Source organism: Sylvia atricapilla, chromosome 8 (assembly GCF_009819655.1).
Source record: "Sylvia atricapilla isolate bSylAtr1 chromosome 8, bSylAtr1.pri, whole genome shotgun sequence".
Classification (NCBI taxonomy): Eukaryota; Metazoa; Chordata; class Aves; order Passeriformes; family Sylviidae; genus Sylvia; species Sylvia atricapilla.
In genome coordinates, this window is record NC_089147.1 from 35,020,134 (window position 1) to 35,047,798 (window position 27,665).

The following is a 27,665-nucleotide window of genomic DNA, read 5'->3' on the forward strand; positions in this document are numbered from 1 at the left end:
CCCAAACCCAGGAAATTAATATGGCTTAGAATGAGATAGGAGTGGTTTTTACTGGTATTTTCCTAGTATGAGAGATGCTTGGAGGGGAGGATTATTCAGCTTGGCAGGAGTGTGGTTGCAGGGTGTTGTGTCAGTGCATGTGCAGCCCCTTCCCCGCTCCATGTCCCAGGCTGTGGGCTGAGCACAGTGCCTGGGGGAGCCTCCAGACAGGCTGGGGCTTGCAGGAGCCTGGCTGGCTGCTCTTCTCTTTGGGACACTGTTCTTTCTTTCTCCATTTGGTGGTCCTGTGCCAGGGGCTGTTCTTCCTATTTCTGGAATCCTTCAAAAGAGTGATATTTCTTTTCATTTTACTGTTACTGACATCCTGAGAATGTCACCTGTGTTTAGCAAGCCTTCCAAAGACTGCTGTAGTCCCAACCACTTCCTGCTTCCTCCTGTTCCGTTCCTTTCTCCCCCTGAGCTGATGGTGAGAAGAAAAAGCTGAGTGTGTGGCTGGAATGATGATTCCCTCTGCTCCCACGTTCATGTGCTCCTTGCCACGTTTCCCTTACTTTGTGAAGGATGTGAGCTGTTGCTGATGTGTCCTGTGTCCCTCCTGCTGGATTCCCAGTGCCTGTGTGCTGGGCTTTGGTCCTGCTGCTGCTCTCAATGCCACAGCCAGCTGGAGGAGGGACATCCTTTACCTCTGCCCTTACTGATTCTGCAACGTAAGCTCTGAGTGGGCCACAAACTTCAAATCCACTGTGGGAGGACATCCAGGAAACTTACTTTTAAAATATACGGATACACAATTCATCTCACATTCCTGCCGAAAGAAATTTGTATTAGAAATGGTGGAACTTTTTCCCTGAGCAAGAATAATGTCTTCAATATTGTGCAAAAATTGACTATTATAATGAAATACAAAAGATATGTTCTCTTTCAGGTGGCAGTTATGCTTCTTAGTTTTGAAGATCAGGTCTCTGAAGGATTGCACTTTTTAAAAATTCTGCTCACTTTTCAGAAACGATGTTCTAATAATAATCTAAAAAGTAAATTGATTAGATAGTCATTGAGTGTGATTTATCATTTTAACAGTGAGGTATTGTCTTATGAAAAAAGTTTTACTGCTGCATTAATATGTCACAAGAATGATCTAGAAGAAAGGAAACATTTCAGAAAGGTTATTTTTATGTTAAATAAACTTTCTGAGACAAAAGAACTCTACTGCAGTTTTTGTGTAAATGGAATTCACAGTCCTGACACTGTAAGATGATATGTCTCAGCAACCCAAGAAATTACAGCACTCATCCAGAGTTGTAAGTGAAAATCACTACGGATACTTGTAAGCCTGTGAATTTGTGAGTGTGCTGCAAACAAAAGCCTTCATACTGTAATGAGAGGAAAGTAATTACATTTAAACTAATTGGGCATTACTTAGCTAGTCAATGAACGACGTGTCTAAAAGAGCAGATCCAGAAATGTTAAAAGACTGTTGACATTTGTGTTGTGGTCGTTTATTTGCATTTTTTGCAAAGATTTATGTATTACTTCCACTTGGCTTGAGAAGATTTTTGATCTAATCCACGTTTAATCAAATTGCAAGTGACACTGGAGAATTGTGGGATCATTGATAACATGGAGTTCATCTCAGAGGAGTGGCTGCTCATGAGGAGCTCACAGTAGCACAGTCCTGATGCTTGAGCATCCTGCCCTTGCTGGACACATGAAGCTAAGTTTCTGTATGAAATGGAAAAAAATTAGTATTTAAGTCCTGCATGTGAGAAGTTATTTGGTCTTGGGGAAATCCGGTACTGCCAGATTTTTCTTAGCTGCATTTTGCTAATGGGCTTTCCTAGATGAAGTCTAAGCCCCAAGGTTATTCTCTGGCAGTTTCAGTGCTGGATGCTGACCTCTGTTCCTGTGTACTGAATGTTATTTTATCTTTGACACACAACTGGAGAGACAAAAAAGAGTCTTGAGCAGAGGGAGATGGGACAGAGAAACTGAGCTCTGTGTTCTGCGACTTGGGAATGTTGGAATGCCTTTCTCCTCCTGGTCAGGAGGGGCTGCTGTGCTCACCTGTCAAATCCTGTGCCCTGAGAAGATCTCAGGCTGCCTAAGACGTGATGGCTGTGTGTTCTGCTCTGCCACAGCTGCTGTTCCTTCTGCTTGCTGCCTTTAAGGAATCCCTTACCTCTTTACTTCCTTCAGCATTCCCTCTCCGTAACTTACTTTTTGTCTGTGTTCTCTTGCTCCTTGGTCTCTTCTCTACAAGTATTTTTTCCCCTCAGTCTCTGCTTCCTCTAACTATGATTGTGATGCAAGGTGTGACAGTCAGTCTCTTGTTCTCAGGAGCATGTGGAGGATCTGCGAGGGCTGGAGAGAATCCCTTGTTAGGCAGTGTCTGGTGAGAGTGGCGAAGCTGTGTGATGTGCCCACATCAGTGGGAGCCTTTTCTCCCCCAGGCTCAGCAGGGAGGGTGCTGTGCACAAGAGCTCCCCAGGGCTGCAGGAAGGAGCAGCGCAGAGCCTCTTTGCAGGCAGCTGATGAAGCACAGCGCTGGCCAACGTTTTGCCAGAAGACTGTAAAGCACCAGGTGAGGGGTAAGAAATGTGCCTGCTGGTGGTGAAGAGGCTTTTGTGGGACGCAGACAGAAAAAGTAAAAGAGCCTACAGACAGCCAACCATCAGCCCTCCAACAACTTAACGTGGCAATTACAGCGAATTGCTTTAATTCTGTTCAATTTTGCTTTCTGTGAGAAATAGCTAAGCTTTGCACTGAGTGACTAATTGGAAGAATAGTATGTGATTACTTCAATACCATGGCTTATAATTAGAAGGGAGGAATAACTTACTTTCTTAAAGAAGAGTTTTTAAAACCAATTTAGAGAAAATTGCTTTTTCACATGGAGTTTGTGATGCAGAGTTAAAGTTAAAAAGTATTCTCAGTTGGGTAAAACAAATAGGGAAAAGCTGGGGATACTGTTTCTGCTCCTTCCTCTCCTGCACCCTGTCAGAGCAGGCCCCCAGGACTGTGGATCCTGACTTGCCTTCTCTCTGACCATTACTCTGTAGTGTTCTGTGCTTTATATTTATTGCTGCTATTTCAACTTCATGTGATATTAAAGGAAGTGATCTTAAATCAGTTGTTCCAAAAAACCCCTTCATATAGTGTATTTTCTCCACAAAAAAACTGCTCAGGCTTTATTAATGTGGGGAGAATGTTTTCATTAGCCTTTAGAAAGAATCCATATTTCCTCTGAACAAGAAACCCCATCAAATAAGGAAAAATCAACAGCCCTCCTCACAGATCTGATATGAGAAGTTTTAGCCCAACCTATTAATTTGTCAAAATTAGGAACAGATGAAAACAGGGGTTTTGTAATGGAAAATGTTACACAAGCCAGTGCAAAGCAAGCCAGGGGTTTTTTTAAGACTCAATTTCTCACCTGAATTTTTTTTCTTTTTTAAGTTTCTCCAAACTTAACTGGAATTTGAAGTTTTGAAGTGTGGAGAGAGGATGGAGGAGAGATCTATTCATACAATGCTGTGTGAGATAGTACTTACTAACAGGCTTCCTGGTTTGTTTTTGGTGTTGTGTATCTGACACAGGGGTAGGGCTGAGTTCTGATCAGTCTGAATGGATTTATGTGACTGAACCTCTGATAGGGCGTTCGGTTTAGGAAAATGGAAATTCTTTACTGAAACTTCTGACATTCTGCAACAAAAATTGTAAAGAAATGCCTTATTTCAGACCAGTTGACTTCAGCTGGATTTTTTCATGGGACTTTTACACCTTATTTCTTACCTATTTAGAGATCAAGAAAACAATATTTACCAACTTTAGTGCTACATAAAAAATGCACTTTGGGGAGACCTGGAAGTCATTGAGTCAATTAAACTGTAAAAGTTTGGTCAGTTCAACTATAAAAGTTAGAAGCTGACTTCTAATTTAAATTGGAAGTTTAAACCACGCTTAACAGACAGTAGTCTCTTAAAGTAATAAGTGTACCAGGCAGTGCAGTCCAATACTGATCTCAGTCCTGGAGCTGTTTGGAATGTCTTCAGCAAAACCGAATCCCTGTGGCTCCATGGATTTTGAAATTACTTGTGTTAATAAGGATGTTAATAAAGCTTGTGGAATGTGTGTGTGTTTGCTTTAAAAAAAATCAACTGTTGCAGTGTCTGTGGTCTGGAAAAAGTCAGAAGTTTTTCCTCTTTGCTCATTTGCACCCACAAGCTGATGGAAGGTACTTCTTCCATAGTGAAAAATTCGGATATGGTTCATCCCTTAACAAACCCTTGTTTAGTGTCGACAAATTAGCAACCATTTATAGCTCTTGAGTGGACATGTGATTTTGGGACCCAAAACTTCGAAATGTTTCCATAAAATGAATGACGTTGTGCAGCTTGTAGATATTGGTTACAGTTTATCCCATTTTTATAGCTACTGTTATGTATTTATAGTACATAGTGTCACACTCTGGGACTGGTCACGCTGTGCAGTGAAGGGAATGCAAAACTGTCTTGGTTTGGGAAGACAGGTATCTGCCAGGGAAAGCTGGAGCTTCCCTTGGAATGGAGAATGTAAACTGCAACCACTACTCTTTTTTTAATTATAATTTTTTTCAGTTAAAAGCTTTTAAGCAAAAGATTTTGGAAATGGAAATAGCAGTTCTTTATTAATATATAACAAACAAACACAACTCCAGCATTGATAACAAAAACAGTACCTAGAACATCAAGGACTTTGCTTCACAAAAACCCAGGGCAGTCTGGTCTTGGTGCCTTTGTAGGATCCTCAGAGCACCAAGCTGGGAACAGTGGAAAGGAGTCTCGGTAGCTGTGGAGTGGCAGGGTGTCCAGCAGGACAGGGGGATGCAGGGTCACTCTGTAGCAAGAGGAGCAGCGCTGATGGAACCACGACAGCAGGGCAGCTACTTATTACTTAAGTACAACATTTAGTCTCTTGGGTAACTTACGGGGGAAAAATTCTTTAGAGTAAAAAGGCACAAAACCCAACCCCCAACAAAACCCCTCTGAAGCATCAGGAGGAATAGAGGGTGGGACATGGTGGCAGTCCTGTTGGCGGGGAAGCAGCCTGAGAACAACCCAACTCTTGAAATCTTTGGCCCTAAGATTTGCTGCTGTGGATTTGTGTGGCTTATGCCCGCAGTGTCGTATAAATTATGTCATCAGAGTTTATCATCATCATCCTGCCCTTTTCTCGTCTTTTCAAAGCTTTTGCTGTGTAAAACACGTGCTAATCCTTAGCTTGTTGCGTGTTTATTTTATCAAACTTCTGGTATTTATGCTTTTTGAATTTAGTTCAGCATTGGTAAGAATTAAGTGGTGTTCTGCATTGATGTGCCACCAGGGAAGATTAATCAAATTCCTAATCTAAATGGAATTTATGTAAGGATAATTTCTATTTTTTTATAGGAATGTTAAAAGGAAGAAATCAAGTTCTGTATTTGCAGCATTTCTTGACAGATACTGATGCTATAAATTATACAATTGTTCTTCCTCTGTATGGATTTTGTAGTACTCACAGCAATTTATAGGTCTAGAGTGCAGCTGCTGGAAGTCATTTATTCTCAGTTCTGTATTAAATCTATCCCATATAATGCATTAACATTCAGTTCAGAACTCAAGGGCTTATGGCTTCTTTCTTGCTCTGAGTTTCTGTCCTGGAAGTGTTTGCAAGGTATGCAGAAAACAAAATTTAAAAACCTAAATTGATATAAAGGGGGGGAAAAAAAAAGTAATTGTCCATGATAAATACTTGAAACCAGCTCATTTTGCAGTTTCAGCTGAGCAGTGAAAAAACAAACCCAGCTGTTAACACTACTGAAATTGGTAATGCTAATAAGCTTGTTTTGATGGATTAGCACTTCAGTCCTGTTTGCTTGAGTGATGCTCTTTACACATGTCAATCGGACGTGTCTGTGAGTTAGAGAAACTGAATATTCCCTGCAATTTGGTTTGGGTGCATCTTAGGCTGTAGGAGGTTGTCTTTGATTTACTTGATTCACCTTGTTTTAGGTGTGTTTTTTTTTTTTTTAATTAGAAAAACCAGAAGTACATTATTTAAAATATTTTGGAAGTATTTATAATTAATACTAAAACGAGTTAAACTGTTCCTGAGGTTTGGCAGAAGAATACCAGCAAAGGCCATGAAGATTTGTTGAGTATATAATCTGTGAGGAAAGAGCAGGTAGAATAGACTGCCTGATATGAGCCCTGTACCTGCTTATTGTTGATTATTTCCTATCTTTCACAAAAAGATAGTAAGTCTAGGAAAAGTGAAATATATTCTTCTTGAAATGAGGAGAAACTTGTACCTGGGGGAGCTTGAGCTGATTTGTTGGAGAAGAGATCCTGAACTCTTGTGGCAGATGTAATATGTTTTGGCATGATCACTTCGATGAAAAGATGACTGGAACAGGCTAAATGTGAAAGAGTTATTTGTTGTCTGTTAACCTGCATCAGTGGAAGGCCTTTTGGACCCTGTGTGAAGTGATCTGCCAGCACTAATAATTTACTCAGGCTGTTTGTAAGTACCTTATTATTACTATGGCAGAGAATGAAACAAGTTTTCAATCCAGTAAATATCCCAAACCCCTTCTAATTTTAAAACCTCAGAAAAGAAGCAAGTAAAATAATCACGTGTGGTACCATGAGAGTTTAATAAAACTATGGGGAAAAAATAATTGTGGATGAATGCCATTCTGTTGCATTTTTCAGTGGGTCATCTTCATTGAAAAAAGTCCAAGCCAGAACAATTCCTGGAAGCTTTGACAGCTTAGTTAAACCTTCCAGATGTGATAAGACCTTCTGGGGGTTCCTACTTTCTGAGCCCTCTCCTTGATGAATGGCTCCTGCTCTAGATCTAGGCATGCTCATGGGTGACAAATGGGACTGTAGCTCTACTAGGTGAAAACCTTTGTGAGCTAATATATTAATCCTCATAGGGAAAAAAAAAATTGCTTTTCTACCTTTCCAAATCAGCTACTTCATCTAGGAGACTGCAAGTTAACAGCAGCAGGGTATTGGAGTGCAGGGACCAGATCCTGAAATAGATAGAGAAGTGACAGCAAGGATTGCTCCATCATCAATAACTGGGCTAGAAGTTGCCAAAGCATGGGGGAGACAGAATATTGTGCAGTTGTTGCAATCTGATGCAACCAAATCGTCAAAAGAAACTGCATCCTTCCCTGTCTGAACAACAAATTCCTGGAAAACATTAGTAAATTGCAAGAGCAGGGCTATTAAACCAGTCATGGCTCTGTATAAGATAACTTTGCTGCTCTGTGGTATTATATCTCACACCTACATGATGAATAGTGGATAGGTATTGATACAGACAGCAAGTTCTGCAGGAACCTCAGTCCCTTCCCTGCTTGCTCTCAGTTATGGTTTTATAAAGACTGCTGAGTCACCTTAGAGACAGAGGGTATTGCTGAAGGCTTAGGCTTGTGATAACATTGGTATGCATTTGTACTGTAACACTCGGTATTTTGTGTATTCATGCATGTGATGCATATGGCTAAAACTTCCTAGAGTTTTAGCCATATGGAGTCTGTATTTTGTGTGTGTGTGGTGTTTCTGTGCTCTATACATGCTGCATTATAGTGATACCATGAGACACTAAGAACTGCTGATGATTTCTCAGGTCAGAAAAAGTGAGTCTAGAGGCCAGGTAAGACTTTTCTATTAAGGAGTTAGCTTGGAATTCCTCACAGTCAGGCCAATACTATGATCATGCTTGGTAAGGATCGGCTGAGTGGTTAACTTGCTGTGAATGCATGTAAGGGAATCTTTGGTGGTCAGTGCAGCATGGCTCTATCATCTAGTGGTGTTCGTTTGTGCTAACAAAGCCTTTATCCTGCCATGTGTTTTTCCCAGTGTTTATTTGCTTCTGTTTTTTGTGTGGTTACCATGACTTGTGTATGTCATTGGTTCAGATGTAGTTAAAAGCCTTATGTGAAGGAAAGGAGCCACCAGGTCGTGCTGTTTGCAGCTTGGCAAATTGAGTATTTTGTAGAGCAGGCAGGGTCAGCTCTCTGATGGGGCTGACACCAGGTGATGCCTGCTGATGATAAATGCTTGTCTGAAGAAGGTCCTGTGGGCTGCAGCAGGGCTAGCTGCTCCCCGAGGCAGGGCTTCAGCAGCCGGACATGGGCAGGAGCCAGGTGTGCCAGCTGTGCTAGGCAGGCTCAGCCCACGGTCACATCCTCAGGGAGGTGTGTGGTGATGAGGCAGCCCCGAGGACAGGCTGCGAGGTCACTCCTAGATCAGGTGAGAGCCCCGCGGTGTCTCAGAAGTGTCGTGGAGATGGGGCTGCATGCAGGTCGGACTGGCAGTGGCTGAGCTGGAGCCTGGCACCCCTATGGCACGGCTTGGAGAGGGACTGAAGGTGCCAGATCATGTGGAACTGGGGCTGCAGAGCCTGGGGTGAGTGTGGATGCAGCTCCCAGCTGAGGCCAGGCAGAGCCCTGAGAAGTGTAAGCTCTAACACCAGAGTAAACAGCGTTCCCTTGGCAGAACTGACACGGCTGAGGGACATCTCCTGTCAGTGTCACCCCTGGATCTTTTTCACTTGCTTTTGTTGGTGAGATACTTTCTTCCACTGAAAGGGATGACACAATACTGACCAAATACATCTGGAGCCTTGCCCAGATGAACAATGCATGAATGCACTTGGAAAAGTTTGAGCTTTATTATGGTCTTTGAATCAGCAACTACACACGATTTGGCAGTCTCTTCTGACTGAAACCTGAATGCTAAAGCCCAGGTTTTAACTGTGATAAAAACTAGTGCTTTTGTCCCCTATTTCTGTAGTAGCATGAAATTGTGGAGGTTTGTATGCCTGTGTTTTTCCTGGATCCAGAACTGGGTTCAGGGTCATGTGTCTCTGCAGAGAGAGGCTGGGTACTGCAGTGCACTTTGAAGCTACAGCTGGTGCAAAATACAACAGAGTGATTTGTACCCACAGTGATCCCAGCCCCTGTGAGCCACGCTGATGGGAATGCTCAGTGAGCAGGAGCTGACTTCCTGGTGTATTGAGCTGTCAAACCTTAGATGTATTATGTGGGATGAAGAACTCTACTTGTTGAAGTAGTGCAATCAAAGCCTAACAATGAAGGTAGTTTTCAAATTCTTAAAAGTCTTGTCCAATCACTGACTTTAGCTGGAACAATCCACAGCTGGGTTTCTCTGATTATCCATTCATTTTCCATTTTTGTCAAGGGCAACCAGATATAAGGAGGACACAGAAGCATGTCCTAGAAGTACTGGGACAGCAGCTTGGGGAATTGTTACTCTAATGGGTCTCTTGGACTGGCAATGGTTGGAGATGGTATTATCTTTAATCTCAGCTGGTCTCACATGACATAACTGATTTAGTGTGGAAAAACACATGCTAGAAATAAAAAAAAAAAAGTTGGAATACAAAGAAAGTGCTAAACCATGAAGAAAAAATAAAACAGGCTGAAGTGCAGTGAAGTAGCTGGTTGAGCAGCAGATACTTGTAAAAACTAACTTCCTCCTTCAAAGAACTAGTTGATTATTCTGACAATCCATATATGCAGAGCTTTGATAGCAAATTCACTCAATCTTTGGGGTCTTTTTTGGTCCATATACACAAAAGATCAAGCTAAGATTATCAGATGTTTCTTCTTTTTCACATGAAAAATCTCGAGGAATAAATTCTTCCTCAGTATGGAAAGAGATGATGGTTCTACAGCTTCTTTGGGGGCTCTCCAAGCTCACAGCTAAACAACAAAGTAGTGATGAATTTCATGGGTCTGAGCTTTTTTTTTTTTTTTCTTCATTTTACCATTTCACTGAACAAAACTGGGGCTCTTTGTAGGAGAATTTATCAATGCCATGATTTTGAATTTCTCTGCAGTATTGTGTGAAACAGAAACATTAACTCAACTGAACCTTTCCAGCTGTTGTTACTGGCTTTGTGCTACTGGCTTAGTAGTTTTGGTTTTCTTATGAACATCTCAGTCCTGGTTAGACAGTATTGTTTTTTAGAGTGAAAACGTAATTTTTAGAGGTTTTTGGGTTTGATTGTTTGCGTGTGATGCAGCAAAGTAAGAAGTGGTTAATAATAGAAGCCAGTCAGGCTGAAGTGTTGCGTTGACTTCCTGTTGTATCTCTAGGTCTGGCTTCCTTGTAGCACAGGAGAAAAGAGGGCAGTCTGCTGTCTTGTAATAATTGCAGGAAAGATAGGTTCACTAATTAGAACCAGAGTGAGTGTTTAAATAACACTTCTTTTCTGAACAAGTCCAGTGCACTGGACAAATTGCAGCTTCTTTACTGAGGTTGGAGATGAAGCAGTATTTGGATTTGAACACACTGGGCAATAAAATCATTCTTCCACAGTGGTGATTAATTTTTATTTTCGCTTATTAAAAATTTAAATACATTATGTGTTAATACGCTCAAGAAAACATAGTTCTCTGATTCAGATGATCAGTTGGTTGAACTATTGTCTACCGCTTAAGACTATGTCTCTTTCTTTGCTTTTGGTTTTTTTGTTACTATATCTCTGAGATTTCCAAGTTAGCCTGAGGAAGTAAGATGCAATCCCATGTCCAGTGCATATCTTGGAATAAATGAGATTTTAAAAATACGGGACTGGTTCATTTAATATCAAATGCTCTTCAGCCATAAACTTAAAAACATCATGCAGTGAGAAGTGGATATTGTGATGCTTTTGTAAATAATGCATATAGAGCCTGATGCAATGCAAAGGAAAATAATTAGACTTCAGATTGCCTGTGGGCAGGCTGTGAGAAGTTTTGTGTGCATTTACTTGTTCATTCTTCATTGTGTCTCTTCTCATGATTTGAATCTGGTGCTGCAGGCTTAGATGTGCTATTTTCCCATTTTTATTTTTCTCCTGAATTTAACTGTCTCCTTCACCCAAGCCATTTCACAAATATCTATTAGTTTTCTTTTCAAAGAGACACGATGCAGAAGAAGCAGGGGAAAATGTCTGTAATAAAATAGCATCAGGCAGGAGGCTCCATACAGCCTGATGTCAGCTGTGTGGTTGTTCCAAAGACAACTTTCAGTTGTCCGAATAACAGTGCCCACAATTGATTCCTGGGAGCAGTTAAACTGGACTGGGAACAAGCTGGGTGTCCTTGTTTCTGGTGGTGGGAGGCTGTGGGGTGTCCCAGAGGTCTGGGTTGAGAAGAGAGGAACGAGATGGGTCTGGTAGGACACCTGAATGCTTTAAGTGTGTACACAGCGGGGACAGAGGGGAAGCAGGCAGTGGCACCACGAGGTGACGTCTCTCAAGCCTGTTTTTTATTTCTACACCTTCTTGCTTCCCCTTTCCTGGGAGAGCAGGATTGTTATCCCTCCTGTTCCTTTCTGCAGTGTGCTCCAGACAGAGGCTGCTGGCACAGGGAAGCAAACACAGGAAATGTGTTCAGATGCAACAATTGCAAAATGCCTTAGCTCTGTGTGCACCTCTGTCCTTCTCTATTGCCACTGAATAAAGATGTGGCTAGGAGGGAAGACAGCTCATTTCCAGGGCAGTTTTCTCAGAGGAAAGCTGCTTAAAAACAAACAAAACACAGACAGTTCGTGGTGCTTGTTGTAAGACACACTAAAAATTGTGGTTGTTTTACACATTTTTTCTTCATTTCTCATGAGGTAATGATGATTCGATTGTAACTATTGTAACAGTCCATTTTCACAAACTTCAATGAATTTAACTTGATGTTTCCTTAAGCAAAGTAGAGACAGAAATGAAAAAAAATGTTTATAGATGTCAGTTTTGGAGTGCTTTTGGAAATAAAAAGCATGTTTTTCTGCTGACAGGATTTGAAATCTAGCAATCAGCGAGATGAAATTGCTGCAGCACGTGCATCCCTGAAGGAAAATTCTGCTTTCCTACATTCAATATGTTCAGCTTGTTTGGAACATTCAGATGTTGCATCCCTTACAGCCAGCAAGGATTCAATTTGCAATGAAATACAGAATGCTCTCAATGTAATTTCTAATGCTTCCCAAGGAGTTGGAAATAAAATAGAGCAACCTGCATCTCGCACAGCTACTCTTGGAAGTGCACTTGATGAGTTTGAGGTACGTAAACGTGTGAGATTACAATATTTTTGGAAAAAGAGTTTATTTTTTTGTCATAACTATTGGTATCATAAATGATGAGCCTAAAAGCATTAAAGATTGTTGCTCTGCTTAGTCCTCGTCTAAATAGTATCACTTGCAATGATTTCATTGAGAGGGCGCACTTTCTCCAGAGGAGTTTGGGATTGAGGCTTTGTGCGTGTGTTCGGCGTTTGGCTCCCGTGGAACAGGGCAGAGTTAGCTGCAGGTGTGTCACTGCTGCTGGAGGCAGACACGTCCTGCAGTACGTGGGCAGGGCCCAGGGGCTCACTTTGCTGGGAAGGGGTTCTCAGCTGACAGAGCCCACTGGCTGCCTCGGCTGCACTTGAGCTCCCGCCATGGAAGCTGAAGTCCCCGTCTCCAGAATGTGTCAGTGGGATTGTTCTGTAATTCATATAATCAGGCAATTCAGAAACCTCGTTGTATTTCCTGCTTATCATTAAATAAAGTGACATAGCCAATATACTTTCACCACCTCTGCATTTCTGCTTCCATTATTGACGCAAATACCTGGAGGAAGGCAGCTCTTGCTCTATTCCTGACCTCATCCAAAGCTTTTCTATGAAGTTTTTTTTTTTCTTTTTCTCATGGCTGCTCTGGCTGTCACCAGTGTCATTTTCCATTGTCCAGCCACAAAAGATCTCTGGTAGCTGAGGCTACTGACCATGATCCTGATGGGGTGTAACTGATGTAAACCCAGATCAACAAAAGGAATGAATGTTTCTAAACCCATTTGCAAATATGGGTGGTTTTGTGAATTCTTGGACTCAGCAGATCTTAGCATCCCAGTGCTAAGACTGTGATACATTTTTCAGGAAAATTGATAGGACTGATGGTGGTGGATTTTTATGTAAAATTTTCAGTGGAAGATTAAAGAAATACATTGAAATATGACACAAATTTTGTAGTGGCAGTTAATTGATCAAAACAGACCTCTCAGTCATGCTCAAATTCAAAATCAGACAGGCTTTTCCCTCTGCAAAGGAACAGGCTAGAAGTGCACATTATGTGCCATCCATTCTTGCTTCTCACAACAGGTTTTATATTTACAGTTCCTAATTTATTTTCCTAATAAATGGAAGGGGAAAAAAAATCTGTAATTCTAATACATAACTTGTTACAGTGTAACTGTGAATGACAAATGAAATCCCTTATATGAAACCCACTATTTACCAGGATTACTTAAAAATTAAAGAGAAGTCAAAAGGGTTGTGTTTTTTTTACTGCAGATGAATTCATCTTGACTATATGTAGTCAGCGCTATTTAAAAATGCAATAACATTTATTATTGTTCTAAAATTTGAAATTTGTGATAATCACAAAATCACGCACAAAAAAAAGTATTTTAAATTGAAGTTGTTTTTACTTGGAAATGTAAGAACATAAAAGTCTGACGGTTGTAAAATGCTATTTGTTGATCAAGTTGCAAATATATTTTTACCTAGGTAGCACAAATGGGAATTGAAGCTGTATGAGTTAGATAAAGCACAATTTATGGAGCATTTAACTTCTGAAATGATTCTATGAATTAGATGGTTATACTTTTCTCGCTTTACAGAATGTTCTATTGGCTAAGGACCTGAAATAACCTTTGCTCTATCTTGTTGCAAATACAGTGCCATGAAATAGATTGATGCAGTAAATAGTCTGGTGGGAACAAATCTCATTAAATGTTTATAGTGTGGAAGTGTATCTCAGAGCTTACCCAACAATCTAGTATCTAGATGTTTTGCAATATCATTCTTCCTTTGCCAGTGCTGGCACTGGGAAAGTTATTAAGGATTTATAGGTGAGGAAACCACCAGTAAAATTAGAGCAGCTAACTCTTAAATCAGTAGATTCTCAAGAATTCCTCTTAAAGGCTCCCTGTAAGTACTGTGTCATTTGTAAATAAACACAAAATTGTAACTTTAAAATTTAATTGCATATTAATATTAGTGAAAAGAGTGTGCGGGTGCAGGTTATCTAATGCCTTTCCCTGGTCTTTCATCTTGTGAATGCGAAGAGATTTCTCACAGAATGACCCGAGTCCTGATGCCTGAGTCTGTCGCTGTGTTCAGCTGCTCTGTGGTCCGTGAGTGACCATGACCATCCAGCTGAGCAGTTCCATGTGAGGTGCCAAAAGGCTGTCAGTCACTCCAGAACTTCACCAGATACAACCAATTTCTGCATACCCTTGGATCCTCCTCTTCCTTTCCTGGATCAGACCAGTGAGGGACAAAACAGGGCTCTAATCACTCCTCTTAAAAGCTCCCTTATGCTTGAGTCATTAAGCTACTTAAGAGGAGCTGACCACTGTTTAGCTTGTTAAATCAAACCCAACAGAGACTGCTTCCTGTGTGTCTTGTGTCTTCTCATTAAGTCTTTCCTGCATAGATGTACTGATTGTGAATAAGTAAGGAAATTATTTGAAGAATTTTATCTGTAGGGCCGAGTCTGGACTCATATTTTCCTGGCTGTTATTCCCTAGATTTTTTTTTTTTTCAGAGATGAACCATAGTAGCTTTTTGGCCAGTGCTATTTGTCCATCTTGGTGTAAACTTTCTCCAAACTGTCTCCCAAAGGAGGACATTTCTGTTTTGGGTCAGCTGAGACTTGAAGGCAGTCATTTTTCCAGCTAATTGGATAGTTGGCTGTGGCCACCAGGTGTGTCTTAGTCTTCCCCAGTCAATGAAGCTGTTTTTTTCTGCAGCAACATTTCAATATTCTACCTGCTATTCAATATTCTGCACGGCTTGAGCAGAGGTGAGGTGCTCCAGAACACCTCAGTATTGAGTGCTTCAACAGAAATGAGGGAGGCAGAGCTTCAAATCCTCAACACAAACTTGGGACTCAAGTCTGCTTGCCTCACTGTTTAATCTTTTATCTTGTGTTGTTCTAATACAACACTTTCATTTCTAGCTTAAGCTAGACAGTCCTTGAAATTGTTCTGTTAAATCTAAATTGAAAAAAAAATTATTTAAAACCTCCAGTTTACAATTAGTCTGGCCCATACTGGATAAGTGCAGACGAGTTCTGGTTTACCTAAATTCCATGTCAGGGTATCTGGCAGGGTTTTCTTGTTCAGTATTTCTTCTGAAAGCTGGAAACCACCTATGGATGTGATATGAGAGGTGAACGGGGGTGTGTGGAGTGTAGGTTTGGAGATGAGGACCGTAATGACATGGTTTCAGATGTTCAGTTACATTAACAATTACTAGTTTGCATTTCTTCAAGTGCTGAAGCTCAAATATACTTAACTTTCATGTTTCATGAAAATCTCATATTCTCCTTTTCTTTCTCTTTAAAACATTTGCTTGCCACACAAACGTAATCAATTTTATCAAGCCAAAAGAATTGCCTGCTTTTGTTTGCCCTACCTACTGAAAAGCAAAGGGACAGTTATATCTATGCCCTTTGGAAAAATAATCGTTGAACAAAAGCTGCAGTTTTTGTCTTGGCACATATTCAGCCTGTTAAAAGTGGCAGCAGTGACCTGCCACAGTTTGATTAGATTAGATTGGGATTGGCTAGACTAAAAATCAGCAGAGTTAGGCTGCTCATGTAATCTGGCCTGACTTTCCAAGCTGTGAGCTGGCTCTGAGTTAAATACAGAGGTTCTCCTGATCTCTAGAAGACTAAAGTTTATAGGCATTAAATCCCTCTTCAAACAAAGCTCAAGCTCTGGTCTGAGACTCTGAATGGCAGAGAGAACCTGGTTTTGTCTGCAAATGATCTCCGTGTGTAACCCCACTAGGGAAAAGGCAATCTGCCATGGTTGAAAGTATTTTGGCTGCTTCCAGTGGAAAGGGTCAGGCAGCACATCTCGGAAGCATGATGTCACTGCAGTTCCTGCAAGTGAAAAACAACACAGCTGCTTCGTTGGACTGACCTTGCTTACCTGTACTCCTCATTTTTGCAGAATTTAATAGTTCTGGATCCTCTGGTAGTGAAGGAAGAGAAGGTGGGGCCGTCCCTGGAGCAGCGGCTGGAGGCCATCATCAGTGGGGCAGCGCTGCTGGCTGACTCCTCGTGCACGCGGGATGTGCACCGCGAGCGCATCATCGCCCAGTGCAGCGCCATCCGCCACGCCCTGCAGGAGCTGCTGGCAGAGTACCTGCGCTCCGTGAGTACTGGGACACTGGGGACACGGGCAGCTGGGAGAGTAACACAGGGCAACTGAGTGAGTAACGCAGGGGATTGAGTAATGCGGGCAACTGAGAGAGTAACACAGGGGACTGAGTAACGTGGGCAACTGAGAGAGTAACACAGGGGACTGAGTAACGTGGGCAACTGAGAGAGTAACACAGGGCAACTGAGTGAGTAACGCAGGGGATTGAGTAATGCGGGCAACGGAGAGAGTAATGCAGGGGATTGAGTAATGTGGGCAACTGAGAGACACGGGCAGCTGAGAGTGATGCAGGGGATTGAGTAATGTGGGCAACTGAGAGAGTAACACAGGGCAACTGAGTGAGTAACGCAGGGGATTGAGTAATGTGGGCAACTGAGAGAGTAATGCAGGGGATTGAGTAATGTGGGCAACTGAGGGACACGGGCAGCTGGGGAAGGCAGGGCAGCTGAGAGTAATGCAGGGGATTGAGTAATGTGGGCAACTGAGAGAGTAACACAGGGGACTGAGTAACGTGGGCAACTGAGAGAGTAACACAGGGCAACTGAGTGAGTAACGCAGGGGATTGAGGAATGTGGGCAACGGAGAGAGTAATGCAGGGGATTGAGTAATGTGGGCAACTGAGAGACACGGGCAGCTGAGAGTGATGCAGGGGATTGAGTAATGTGGGCAACTGAGAGAGTAACACAGGGGACTGAGTAATGTGGGCAACTGAGAGAGTAACACAGGGGACTGAGTAATGTGGGCAACTGAGAGAGTAACACAGGGGACTGAGTAACGTGGGCAACTGAGAGAGTAACACAGGGCAACTGAGTGAGTAACGCAGGGGATTGAGGAATGTGGGCAACGGAGAGAGTAACACAGGGCAACTGAGTGAGTAATGCAGGGGATTGAGTAATGTGGGCAACTGAGAGACACGGGCAGCTGAGAGTGATGCAGGGGACTGAGTAATGTGGGCAACTGAGAGAGTAACACAGGGGACTGAGTAATGTGGGCAACTGAGAGAGTAACACAGGGGACTGAGTAACGTGGGCAACTGAATGAGTAACACAGGGGACTGAGTAACGTGGGCAACTGAGAGAGTAACACAGGGGACTGAGTAACGTGGGCAACTGAGAGAGTAACACAGGGCAACTGAGTGAGGAACACCGGGAACTGAGTAACATGGGGCCACTGAGTGAATAACACCAGGAACTGAGTAAGGTGAGGCCGCTGAGTGAGTAACCTGGCGCGGCAGAGCGAGCAACAGTAACACACGGCAACTGAGTGAGTAACACAGGGAAATGAGTAACGTGGGGCTACTGAGTGAGTAAGACGGGGCAACAGAGTGAGTAACATGGGGCAACAGTTACCGGGGCCCCACTCGGGGCTGCCTCAGTGCCTGCTGCTCCAGCAGCTTAGTGTTTAACCAAGAATTAAAGTACAATTTAACCTTCATTTCGCAACATGCTCTGTAAAAGGTTGAAAGGGACCTTTTTCTCCAAAAATCTAAGCAAAAACTAAATGCACATCCCAAGAATGAGTGTGAATTGTATTCTATCCTGTATATAAAGTCTGTGGAGAATGTCATACCGCAGATAAAATGTACATGTGTAGGTTATCTTATGCTTGTTGTGAACTGTCACTGGTTCAGAGCAGACAATCCTTCATATGCCAGAAACGAGAATTTCTTTGTAATGCCACTTCCTAGACTTGAGTTTGAAAATGTAATCTCTGTTCTAATCCTGTAGAATGCAACTATTTAAATAATAATTTCTTAAAAGGTAGCAATCTTTTAGTGTTGTTTTCAAGTAGGATGTTGACACCAGAAGAGGACAAGAGCAGCAATTTACAAGTGTTAGAATGACTAAATTGCTACATTGGGAAGACACGAGTGTTGGGTAAATCTAGAAATCTGGTTGTCTGACATGCTTGTAGCTGTGAATTGTTAGAAAAAGAACGTCTTTTGCATTTTAAAAGTGATTTTTCTTTTAGATTTGAAGAATGGGTTTGACACTTGTTATGTGTGGCAGGTAAATGTTGAAACAGTGGAGACTCAATATGGTTAATATGGGTACACAATGTTAATCTCATGCTTTTCATCTGTAAACATTTTCTGTAGGCATAATGTTCTTTTCTAAAGATACCTCAGGATGATTCATCAAACACACAGAGAGAACAATTGTGTGATGCAGATATTTGTTCTCTTTTTGGGAAGCTGAAATTCCTTTCTGTTCTGTAAGTCATAGCAGTTAACACAGACTAAAGCTGTTTTAGTTAGACTGTTTGCTTATTTTATTGTCCTTACGATAATGTAGTGTAGGGACTAAAATAATCTATGCATGTCAGATTTTTTTCATCTCACAGATATTGTGAGATACTTTTTGATATTTCTCTTTATTTATTGGGAGTTTACAGATGCTTTATTAAAATCAAGTTGTGCTTTCAGACCTTATACCAGAGAAAGGTACTGTAAAATTTTTACTCACAGTGCTTTTGAATGCAGCCTTCATTCTTGAACCTCTCTGGAAGTGCTTTACACATGGGTTAGATAGAGAGATTTCCTCAGCTCTGGTTAGCTTGGAATGTAAATCTTGTGTAGCGGATTTTTCTTGCAATGTCTGTTCTAGGGTGGGTCAGGGTTTGCTGTTAAGTGGCTGTAAGTTTTATATGGGATGGCATCCACCTTTAGGGGTTGGACTTAATGATCTTGAGGGGTTTTTCGAGCATCAGTGATTCTGTGATTCTATGCAGAACACGTGGCAGGATGCAGATATGGTGAACAGCAATCCTGTATTAGTCTGAAAGATTGCAGTGGGTTTGTGCCAAAAATGCTTTCCTATGTATCTCTGGTGTGAAATGGCAAGATTTTAACTCAAATGGTCTGAAATTCTTAGACTCTTGGAACAAAATTGTGATGATCTTTTCTACTTTGGAAATAATCATGATGTTAGGGGTACGTAATATACAATAGGTGGGAAAGATTGATACATAACCCACCCCAACGACTTGAGAAAATCAGAAAGCAGCCATTGAAATATGACAGTAAAAGAAAATGTCATATAATTTGCTGCAGAACGCAGTGACTGCACAAGGTGGTAAAAACAAAGAAGCAGAAAGGAAAAAATATGAAAGATTTAAAGGTATGAGGTTACATAACAGGAGGGAATGAAGAGTTTTTAGTTTCTTTTAGAGCTTTTGATCTTCTTATACAATTATTACTGAATGGAAACACTCTCACTGAGAATAGTTTTTGGCTATTACTGAGACTGTGTTAAATAGGTTTTTCAAAGAGATTATCAGATGTCAGTTACTTTATTTCACAGTTCTAACTCGCTGAAGAAGAGATGATAGATCCAGGAAACAGTGCTGATTTATCAGTGCCTTTTTGGCTCTTCTACCAGTGGTTTCAATAAGCCAGGCCTGGGAGTTGAATGAGCTGTAAAGATGATGACAGCCATTTGTTACCATAGCACGATTTAAGGGTTGTGATGCCCTTGCTCTCCTTGGGACCACTGTTGGACTGCACAGGCAAGTGCTATGTCCGTGGAGCCCTTCATGTGTTTGCGTGTGTGTCCTCCTGGCTTGTGCCCTGTGCGGAGTGAGCTCCAGAGCCTCTGTGCCGCAGCCTGGACGTGGGAGTGGGAACTGTTCCTTGCCCACAGCCTGCACAGGGTGCGCTTTGCTCCGGCTCTGTGCCCCTGGTGTGTGGCTCCTGGGCACAGCCTCCCCGCTGCCACTGCGGCCCTCTGCATCCCTCTCACCAGCTCTGCCACTCAGCTGCTCCCAAGGGCTGGCTTTTCTGGAGAAGGGTCTGCTGTTTCTTGCTGGCACGTTGCCTTCACCCCTTGCCTTAAGGCTCCTTGCTGCCAGTGGGAGCTGCACAGTCTCAGAGACACCTCACCTGGTGAGTGCCACCTGCACGGGTCCTCTCCGGCAGCTGCCTTGGCAGGAAGCTGCACTGGTGACACCCAAGTGCTCTCTGGCTCTGCTGCTGATGGTGGATGTGCCCTGCCTGGTAAATGCTGAGTTTAAACAGGGCCATTGCCAGAGACTTGGGTGTGGACCCCGTATTTTCTGAACCTGAGAATTGCTGAGCTCTTCCCAAGGAAAACTTTTCAATAGTTTTCTTTTTCCTGAAACAACCTTGTGTAAACAATATTCCTTTCCCATAACAAGAGGTGTTGTTGGCTATTTCTGTGACTCAGCCAGTGGGAGAGGTGTCAGTCCTATGGACCAATAACGTGCCTTTTAGAGCAGTGTGTTATAAAAGGGCTGAATGAATTGTAAATAAACCTTCTAATTTCTGCTGCCTCCTGACTGGAGTCAAGCATCTTTATTTTGTCCTATTGTAACACTTGGGTGCCTGAATTCTGTGTAGCTTCTTCACTGTCAGTTCTTTTGAAACTAGGCCTCAGTGCTTGAACTTGAAAGCAATGAGGGACGTGTCTTTACAAACAAACTGTGGGTCTGCTAGTAGATAAAACTAGCACTGAGAGATAAAAGAAACAATGGGAAGGCTTCCACTGATTCATAAATGGAGTGGGAGACTTGTCTTTACAAACAGGCTGTAGGTCTGCTGATAAATAAAATGGGATACTGAGAGATGAAAGAAACAATGGGAAGAACCAGAAATTCCATAGGAATTCTGCTGATTGACACAAGGAAAAGAAAAAGGGGGTGGGTTATACATTAGAAGGGGGTCTTAGGTATTAGACATTTTGGGAAGTCTGTACCTCTCAAGTACCTCAGCCAGTGGAGAAGAGAGAGGGACAGGTGGCCAGGAAATTAGGATAAATAGGAGGCTTCATCCTCCAAACTTTTGAGAGACCCCAGGGAAATGCTCCATGGCCTCTCCCTTTGTTCAAATGAAGTTATAGGACTCCTCTCTCAACTTTTTGGACATAAACCTCTGGTGTTTATGGATTAATTTTCCTGACAAACTGTACAGGAATTTAGGATTTATTAGCCCTAACATCTGAAACAGTATAAGGAGTATAGCTTTTGTGGTTCTTAAATTTGGCTTTTTTTCCCCTCAATTATTCAAAGTGTCTAATAAGCCTCAAGGGCATCGAAGATTAAGAGTTTGTTGGTGTCAGTGATAAATTTTTAAAAATCTTTTTTTAAAGAGTTTTTAATGCAAGGTGGGAGCAACATCTTTTCGCAACGTACTTGCTTTTATGTGAGTATCTGTTTTTCACAGAGGATGGTACAATGGATAGTGAAGCAAAATGCTCTCCACAAGAACCTCCAGGTGTATCTATTCACAGAGTAATTCAGACACATAGTAAATTGTTAAATAGATTTATAATTCTTCTGAAAGGCAGCAGTTTTTCTTCTGAATTGTTTAAAAAATTCTTCAAAATTATTTGTGTACTATTGTTATCCTTTCTGAACTTTACTCAGACATACGTTGTTAGGGGACATATCTTCATTTCAGGACATCCGGTAACAGGAATTACTGCTGTGGGTTTGGATATCTTATCAATGGCAGAATCGTCCTGTAGTGTGGATAATAATGGAATAACGTATCCACTGGAGCAATCATATTGTTCTAGTAATAAGCACTTGCTTTTTCCTGTGACAAGCTCTTGTCTCCTCATCCTTTACAGTGAGAAGCTACTGAACTCAGCTGAGTGCAGCAATACGAATTCCATGTTTCCTGAGTTGTGCTTTCACTCAGTCGAAGTAAGGCCATTCCCTTCCCTGGGGGGTCAGAAGGGATAATGGAGTTGTGATTGAGCATGAGTGGGAGTGGCTGTTGTGAGCAGCACTGAGGGGTTGCAGGTGCTGCTGTCTCTGCCATCATTAAATAGGGAGATGTGCCTGAACAATTATTCTGCATCTTCCTCTGGCTTTCAGTAAACATCACTCCTGGATTGTTAGGGCTGGTAAAGAATGGTCAGATACACTGATAAAATGAGAGCTGCTTTCTTGAACTGAAACCCCCTTACTGTTTGAATATTGTTTCATGATACTTGAGCTTCATTAGTTTTAGTTCATAGTTTCTCAGTTACCATGGCTGTGGGTTGGAGATCCATATGTGTCTGTGTGTATATGTGTGGGTCAGTGTATTTTTCTGATCACTTCTGATTTCACTTCCTTCTCGAGTATTCCAAAAATGTTTGTTTCTTTACTGGTTTTTTTTATGTCGTGATGACCTAAATGTTTGGGTTGGACATGGGTACTTTAGTCTGGATGTGCCTGTGGCCCTTGTGCCACAGGTGCTGGCAGCTGCTGTGTCCTGCTGTCCCGCAGCTGTGCCATGTGTGTGCCAGGAGCAGAGCCACACCAGCCCTTCTCACAGCAGCAGTGCTTCCATTTAAAAATGGGAGGAGAATAAGGATACACTGGACCTTGAGGCAGATCAGGAAGTGAACTGAAGTTGCCCACCTTGTACATACAAGCCCTGGCCATCCGTGTAGCCCAAGGGCAGGCCAGCTGAGGCTGAGCAGGAATGTTGTGTGCTCTTGGCAGAGCTCAGGAATGATCAGGTACATCCTGTATTGCAGGTAGGGCATACCTGAACCTTGCTAGGAATGCGACTCCTGGAGCTTTATGGAACGGTCTTCCCTTAAGGCTCCGAAGCCTTGTCCTTCACCACTGGATTGTATCCTCAACCTCTGGGTGTGAGACCTGTCAGCTGAAGTGCTGTGAGGATGAGAGGAGGAGCTAGGGTCCCTGAAAGCAGAGGGGTAACTGGCACAGGGAGAGAGCTGGACTGGCTGAGCCCTTGAGGAAAAGGTGGGCAGTGCAGAGCCTGCTGTAGCCATGGGGAAGGTCCAGTTGTGGGAAAGGGGACACAGTGGACAGCTGGCACTTGGGCTGTTGGGTGTCTTTAGATTTCAAACTCTTACTGGAACCTGAGCACTGCAACTTCAAAACCAGAAAATGGGTGGAAAAACAGGAAGTTTTGTTTACTGATGGAGTGGTTCTGGGCCTTGCTCTTTGTCTCAGCTCTTAAATTTGATTGCTGTGGGGAGCTACTGCCTTGCTCTGCCTCTGTATTGAGTACTCTGCAACCACAGCTTAAGGTCTGACCCACTGTCTGGATGTGGAGACTGTCATCAATAATGGTTTTTTGTGGTATTTTATTGCCATTCTTACTCTTGGAGAGTGGAGGGACATACAGATGCCTCCAAGCCTACTGATATCTCAACTTGACATTACTTCTGCTTCATGGTTTCCTGATGAAGACTTTTAGCACTTTCCTGGGTTGCCAGTGGTGCCTGAGGAGGTAATAATAGTGGAGTGTTTGACTTGTCCTTTGTGGTTAATTCTTTCACAAATACATAACTTGCAAAGCTCTGCATAGCTGCTCTTTGAAGAACCGAGTCCAAACACGGTAGATTCGACTAAGAGGGAGTTTGAAGGAATTCCTTGTTAAGATCTTCAAGAACAGAATGGCTGTTGGTTATTCAAGGAAGGGGCTGAAATAACTGAGTTCTTGAAATTCTTGGTTTTTAATCCTTTTTTTAATTTCTGAACAAATAAAAACCACTTGTATTTGTGCCTTTTTACAAAAAGAGTGGATTGGAATGTTCTTACTTTACTGTCCTCTTCATGCTCAAATGTCTTAATAAAACTGATGTTCCAGACAAGTTTGAAATTGAGGCATGTCAAAATGTAAACTAGAAGAATTTTGACATGTAGGTGGGAAGTGTCACTCAGTTCTTTACTTATTCATGGCTTTTTTTTTAAAATGACTTTATGTTTTTAAAAAAAAGGATGTATTCCAGTAAAATCGATATGCCCATATTGTATATTATGCTGGCATTTATGCAAGAAAATATGTAGTTTTCATGATTCTGCTCTTCATGTTGCCTGAGTAGTTGATTGAGTTGACTTTGAACACTCCCACGGAGGAATTTCTTCTATTTTGTATGCCATATGTGCAATTGAAAATTATTTTTCTGAATGTTAACTTTCAGTGAGCATTTTGTTTCATGGGGAAATTAGATATGAATTGTTAAGGGGGAGGATATTAAGTGTACTTAAAAGACAGAAGTAGTCTAGTGAATTCCCCAAATAGATTTACAGCTGAAAAATAAGCTGCAGTTAAATATACCTGATTATAGATGCTCTTACAGACTTTGCAGTAATCTGGGATCTCTGCATGTGAGCTGGAGAAGGATAATGAAAGCTTTTCTCTCCTTAAGCCCTGCTTTTCATTGAACAGTTCTGAGCTGAGCTATTTCAGGATTAATCTGATCTGAACGTGAGGCTTGCGCGGGAGTAACAGAGCGTGAGGAGTGACTTGTGGCTCTGAGGAGGATGATTCACTACAAGAGTCAGTAATTTGAATTTAGTATACCTGGCAGCACTGAAAATATGTTGGGTTGCTAAAGACTAGTTTTTTTTTTTCAAGAAACCTTTAATAAAGCAGCCTTTGCTCTCCTCAAGATGAAATAAATCTCTGATTATGGTAATAAACGAGCATTAAAAATAATCAAGTATTTGTTAACTCAGCATCTACCTAGCTGCTTAGTTTACAAGAATTTTGCTATTTTTAGAGTTTCTAGAAAATGGTTTTCAATACATTAGATTTTTTCAACCAGTTTCCTGTTTTTTAAGAGGATGTTAGACTGGTCATTTCCTGAAATGTCAGGATGCCATTTCAGGGAATGCTACTGAAGTCTGCTCTTTCAGATGCATTTATCTTGGTTTTTAGCCTCTGGCATAATGCAGCTGATTCTTGTTGTCCAAATCCATTTCTAAATTTCGTTCTATTTCAGGTTGGAAGTTACTTTTTGTTTATGTAACAGTTCTAATTGAAAAGATTAATCATAATTGGATGGTTCAGGGAACTCTTCATAGCATGTTGGTGTTGTAGACCCATGCAAAACCCAAACCAACCTGGCTGGAGTTGGTTCTGCTTGAAGCAGTGGCATGGACTGGATAATGTCCAGCCTTTGCTGCTGTCTTCAGTCTGTGGAGTCTGATGCTAAACATTTGAATAAATTCCAGTGTTTGCACAATGTCCTGGATGACCCTGCCAGCTCCTTTTAATAGACAGTAAATCCCATTATTTACTAATGGAAGATTGAAAGATATTCAGGTAATGAAGCCAGGACAAGAAATTACATAAAGCAGTAAAAGGAAAGTTTCTTTCATTTGAATAATCTCTGATAATTTTCAGATTATAAAAGAAGAGTAGTTACTGTGTTAAATTCTGTTGTAATGAATCCTCTTGATAAAAAAAAAATACCTTGTAGAAGTCTTTTGGGGAGTGGTTGATTGAAAGTTGTCCCTCACAATTTCATCACATGACTGTGGGGTCTGCTGCATGGCTAAAACCAAACGCTTTTCTTACAGTTACTTGGATTCAGGGTATTGTATGCCAGCAGCCTATGAGATGCTGCACTTGCTAGTTTATAGTACCAGAAGTGACTTCTCTTAAATAAAAATGGAGATACCTGCACAGTTGTCACCTGTCTTTTGGACTTAATTTCTTGCCTAGCTTCTCTTGATGTTTTCTTATTAAGAATGAGCGATGGAGTTTTATGGGAAATAGCTTATGGTCACTTATTAAATCAGTACTGTATCATATTGCAGAAAAAATTGTAATTCTTGGTCTTAAATATTCAGCCAGATCTTAAAACAGTGACTTAAAGAAGATCAAGAACTTGAAGATCTAAATCCCAATTCCACATTTCCATCTTCCTTCTAAAAAGAAAACCAGTACAAGGCTTAAAAAACAAAACCATATCTTTGTCTTTGGCCACAAACAACATTTATTGGCACTTCTCTTTTATTTTAACTTTCCTTTTAGTGGATTCATTTCCAGTTGTTGTTTGTTGTTCCTGTCTGACATGCTATTCTTCTTTCCTTAATTAAGTAAAATAAAAAGGAAGAATGTAATTTTGTATAATTGCATTTGTGACCAACGTGTATTAACAAAGGCTGGCAAAGTAAACAATTGAACAACCCCCCCATCATATTAATAAAAAAGATGTGCTTTAGTCCTTTCAAGATCAGCTTTTCTCAAGAACTGCTTCTCGTGGTTGTTTTCTAAGCCTGTGTTGCCAATTGGCACATTTTCCTTCCCTTTGAGTATGCAAAGAAAATGTCTTGAATAAGACAGCTGCGGTGCTTAGTAGAATACATTAAATAAATTACTGTAATTGCTATATTTACTGGAAAATCCTTGCTATCTTAGGTTATTCTAATTGTCTTTAACCATTGTTTCATTATCAGGAGAAAAAACAAAGGACATTTATACAAAGATGGAAAGAAATGATAAGTCAGCTACTTGACTAGGAGCTGTACTCAGGAATAATGTAGGATTATCTTTTCTATCAAGTAGTGATGTTTCTAATTTTTTTCTAGACCCTAATATTGTATGGGAGGCATTATCAGTCTGTAAAAGAAGATAAGCGGTAAAGCAATCCCTCCCTTCATTTTCTTGAATATATTTATCTCTTCGCAGGAGAAATGAAGACTAATAATCAAATTTTATTCCATGTAAATATGAGGAAATAAGAAATACAATAATTACATACACCGTGGCAGCAGTTAATGGAAAACAAAACTGGAGCCCATGGTAAATCTCTCCTCTGCGAGCTTGATTAGTGCTTCTTATCTGCTTAATAAAGCAAAAGAGCACTGTATTATTAACATGCCTTTCCTGAGTGTGCACCTGCACACATGGACAGCGCACACAGGAGACAGCAGATTCACATAAGCCAGAAACATTTTGGTTTGATAATGCTGTTTCCAGACTACTGCTTGCAGTAATAAGGAAGAGAAATAGGGGAAAACTTTGCAAAATTCCTGTAGAAAGTGTGAACTAAAGGAGTCCAAGCAATGAATAGGTAAAAGAAATGTGTAATGTGGCAGCTCGTAGCTGTTTGCCAAAGAGGTAAGGTCATAATGATGTTTGTCATGTGTCCTAGAGTTGGCAAGGGAATGGAGGTTTTATTGCTTAGCTCTCAAGGAATCAGAAAAACTTGTTTCTAATTGGAAAAACAAGAGTCCTAATAATCTTTGGGATTCTGTCAGCCACCTCCTGTGTTCAACTGTGCAGCTGTCCATTAGAGGAAGACTTTGGAATGAGAAGCACTGGGATGCTGTAGGTGGTGCTGACAGATACTGCAGGGCTGCTAGCAGCTTCTTGCCTGTCCTGTCCTCTCCTCAACAGCTGGGGAACAGCTGACCACATTGTTGAGAAGATGAGTTCTCCTGGATCCCACAGGGAAAGCAGAGTGCTGTTGCATATGAGTGAGCATGCAAAATCTGAACAAAGCCCGGGTAAGGCTGCCAGGTCCTGAGGCTGTTTGGCTCCTCATTTATTGTGGTCCTTGGAACACCTGCCTCTCTCAGCTGTAAGAATGGAATTTTTGTACAGCAGGACTGCTCAGGGACTGGTACCTCCAAGTTCTTCCCAGAAAGACTGGGAACAACAGATCTGAAACTTTAAGAGTTTGGTCCCAAGCTGTCTTACAGAG

The 27,665-nt window shown here is 41.5% G+C and overlaps 1 protein-coding gene across 2 annotated transcripts in view; it reads left to right on the plus strand.

The window, feature by feature from the left end:
• Positions 1-27,665, plus strand: part of CTNNA3 (catenin alpha 3) — a 411,551-nt gene that overhangs the window by 64,848 nt on the left and 319,038 nt on the right. For both annotated transcript variants that reach the window (XM_066324417.1, XM_066324416.1), the window contains exons 6-7: positions 11,829-12,092; positions 16,033-16,236. In XM_066324417.1, the coding sequence (XP_066180514.1) occupies positions 11,829-12,092; positions 16,033-16,236 (468 nt within the window). The remainder of the gene's footprint in view (positions 1-11,828; positions 12,093-16,032; positions 16,237-27,665) is intronic.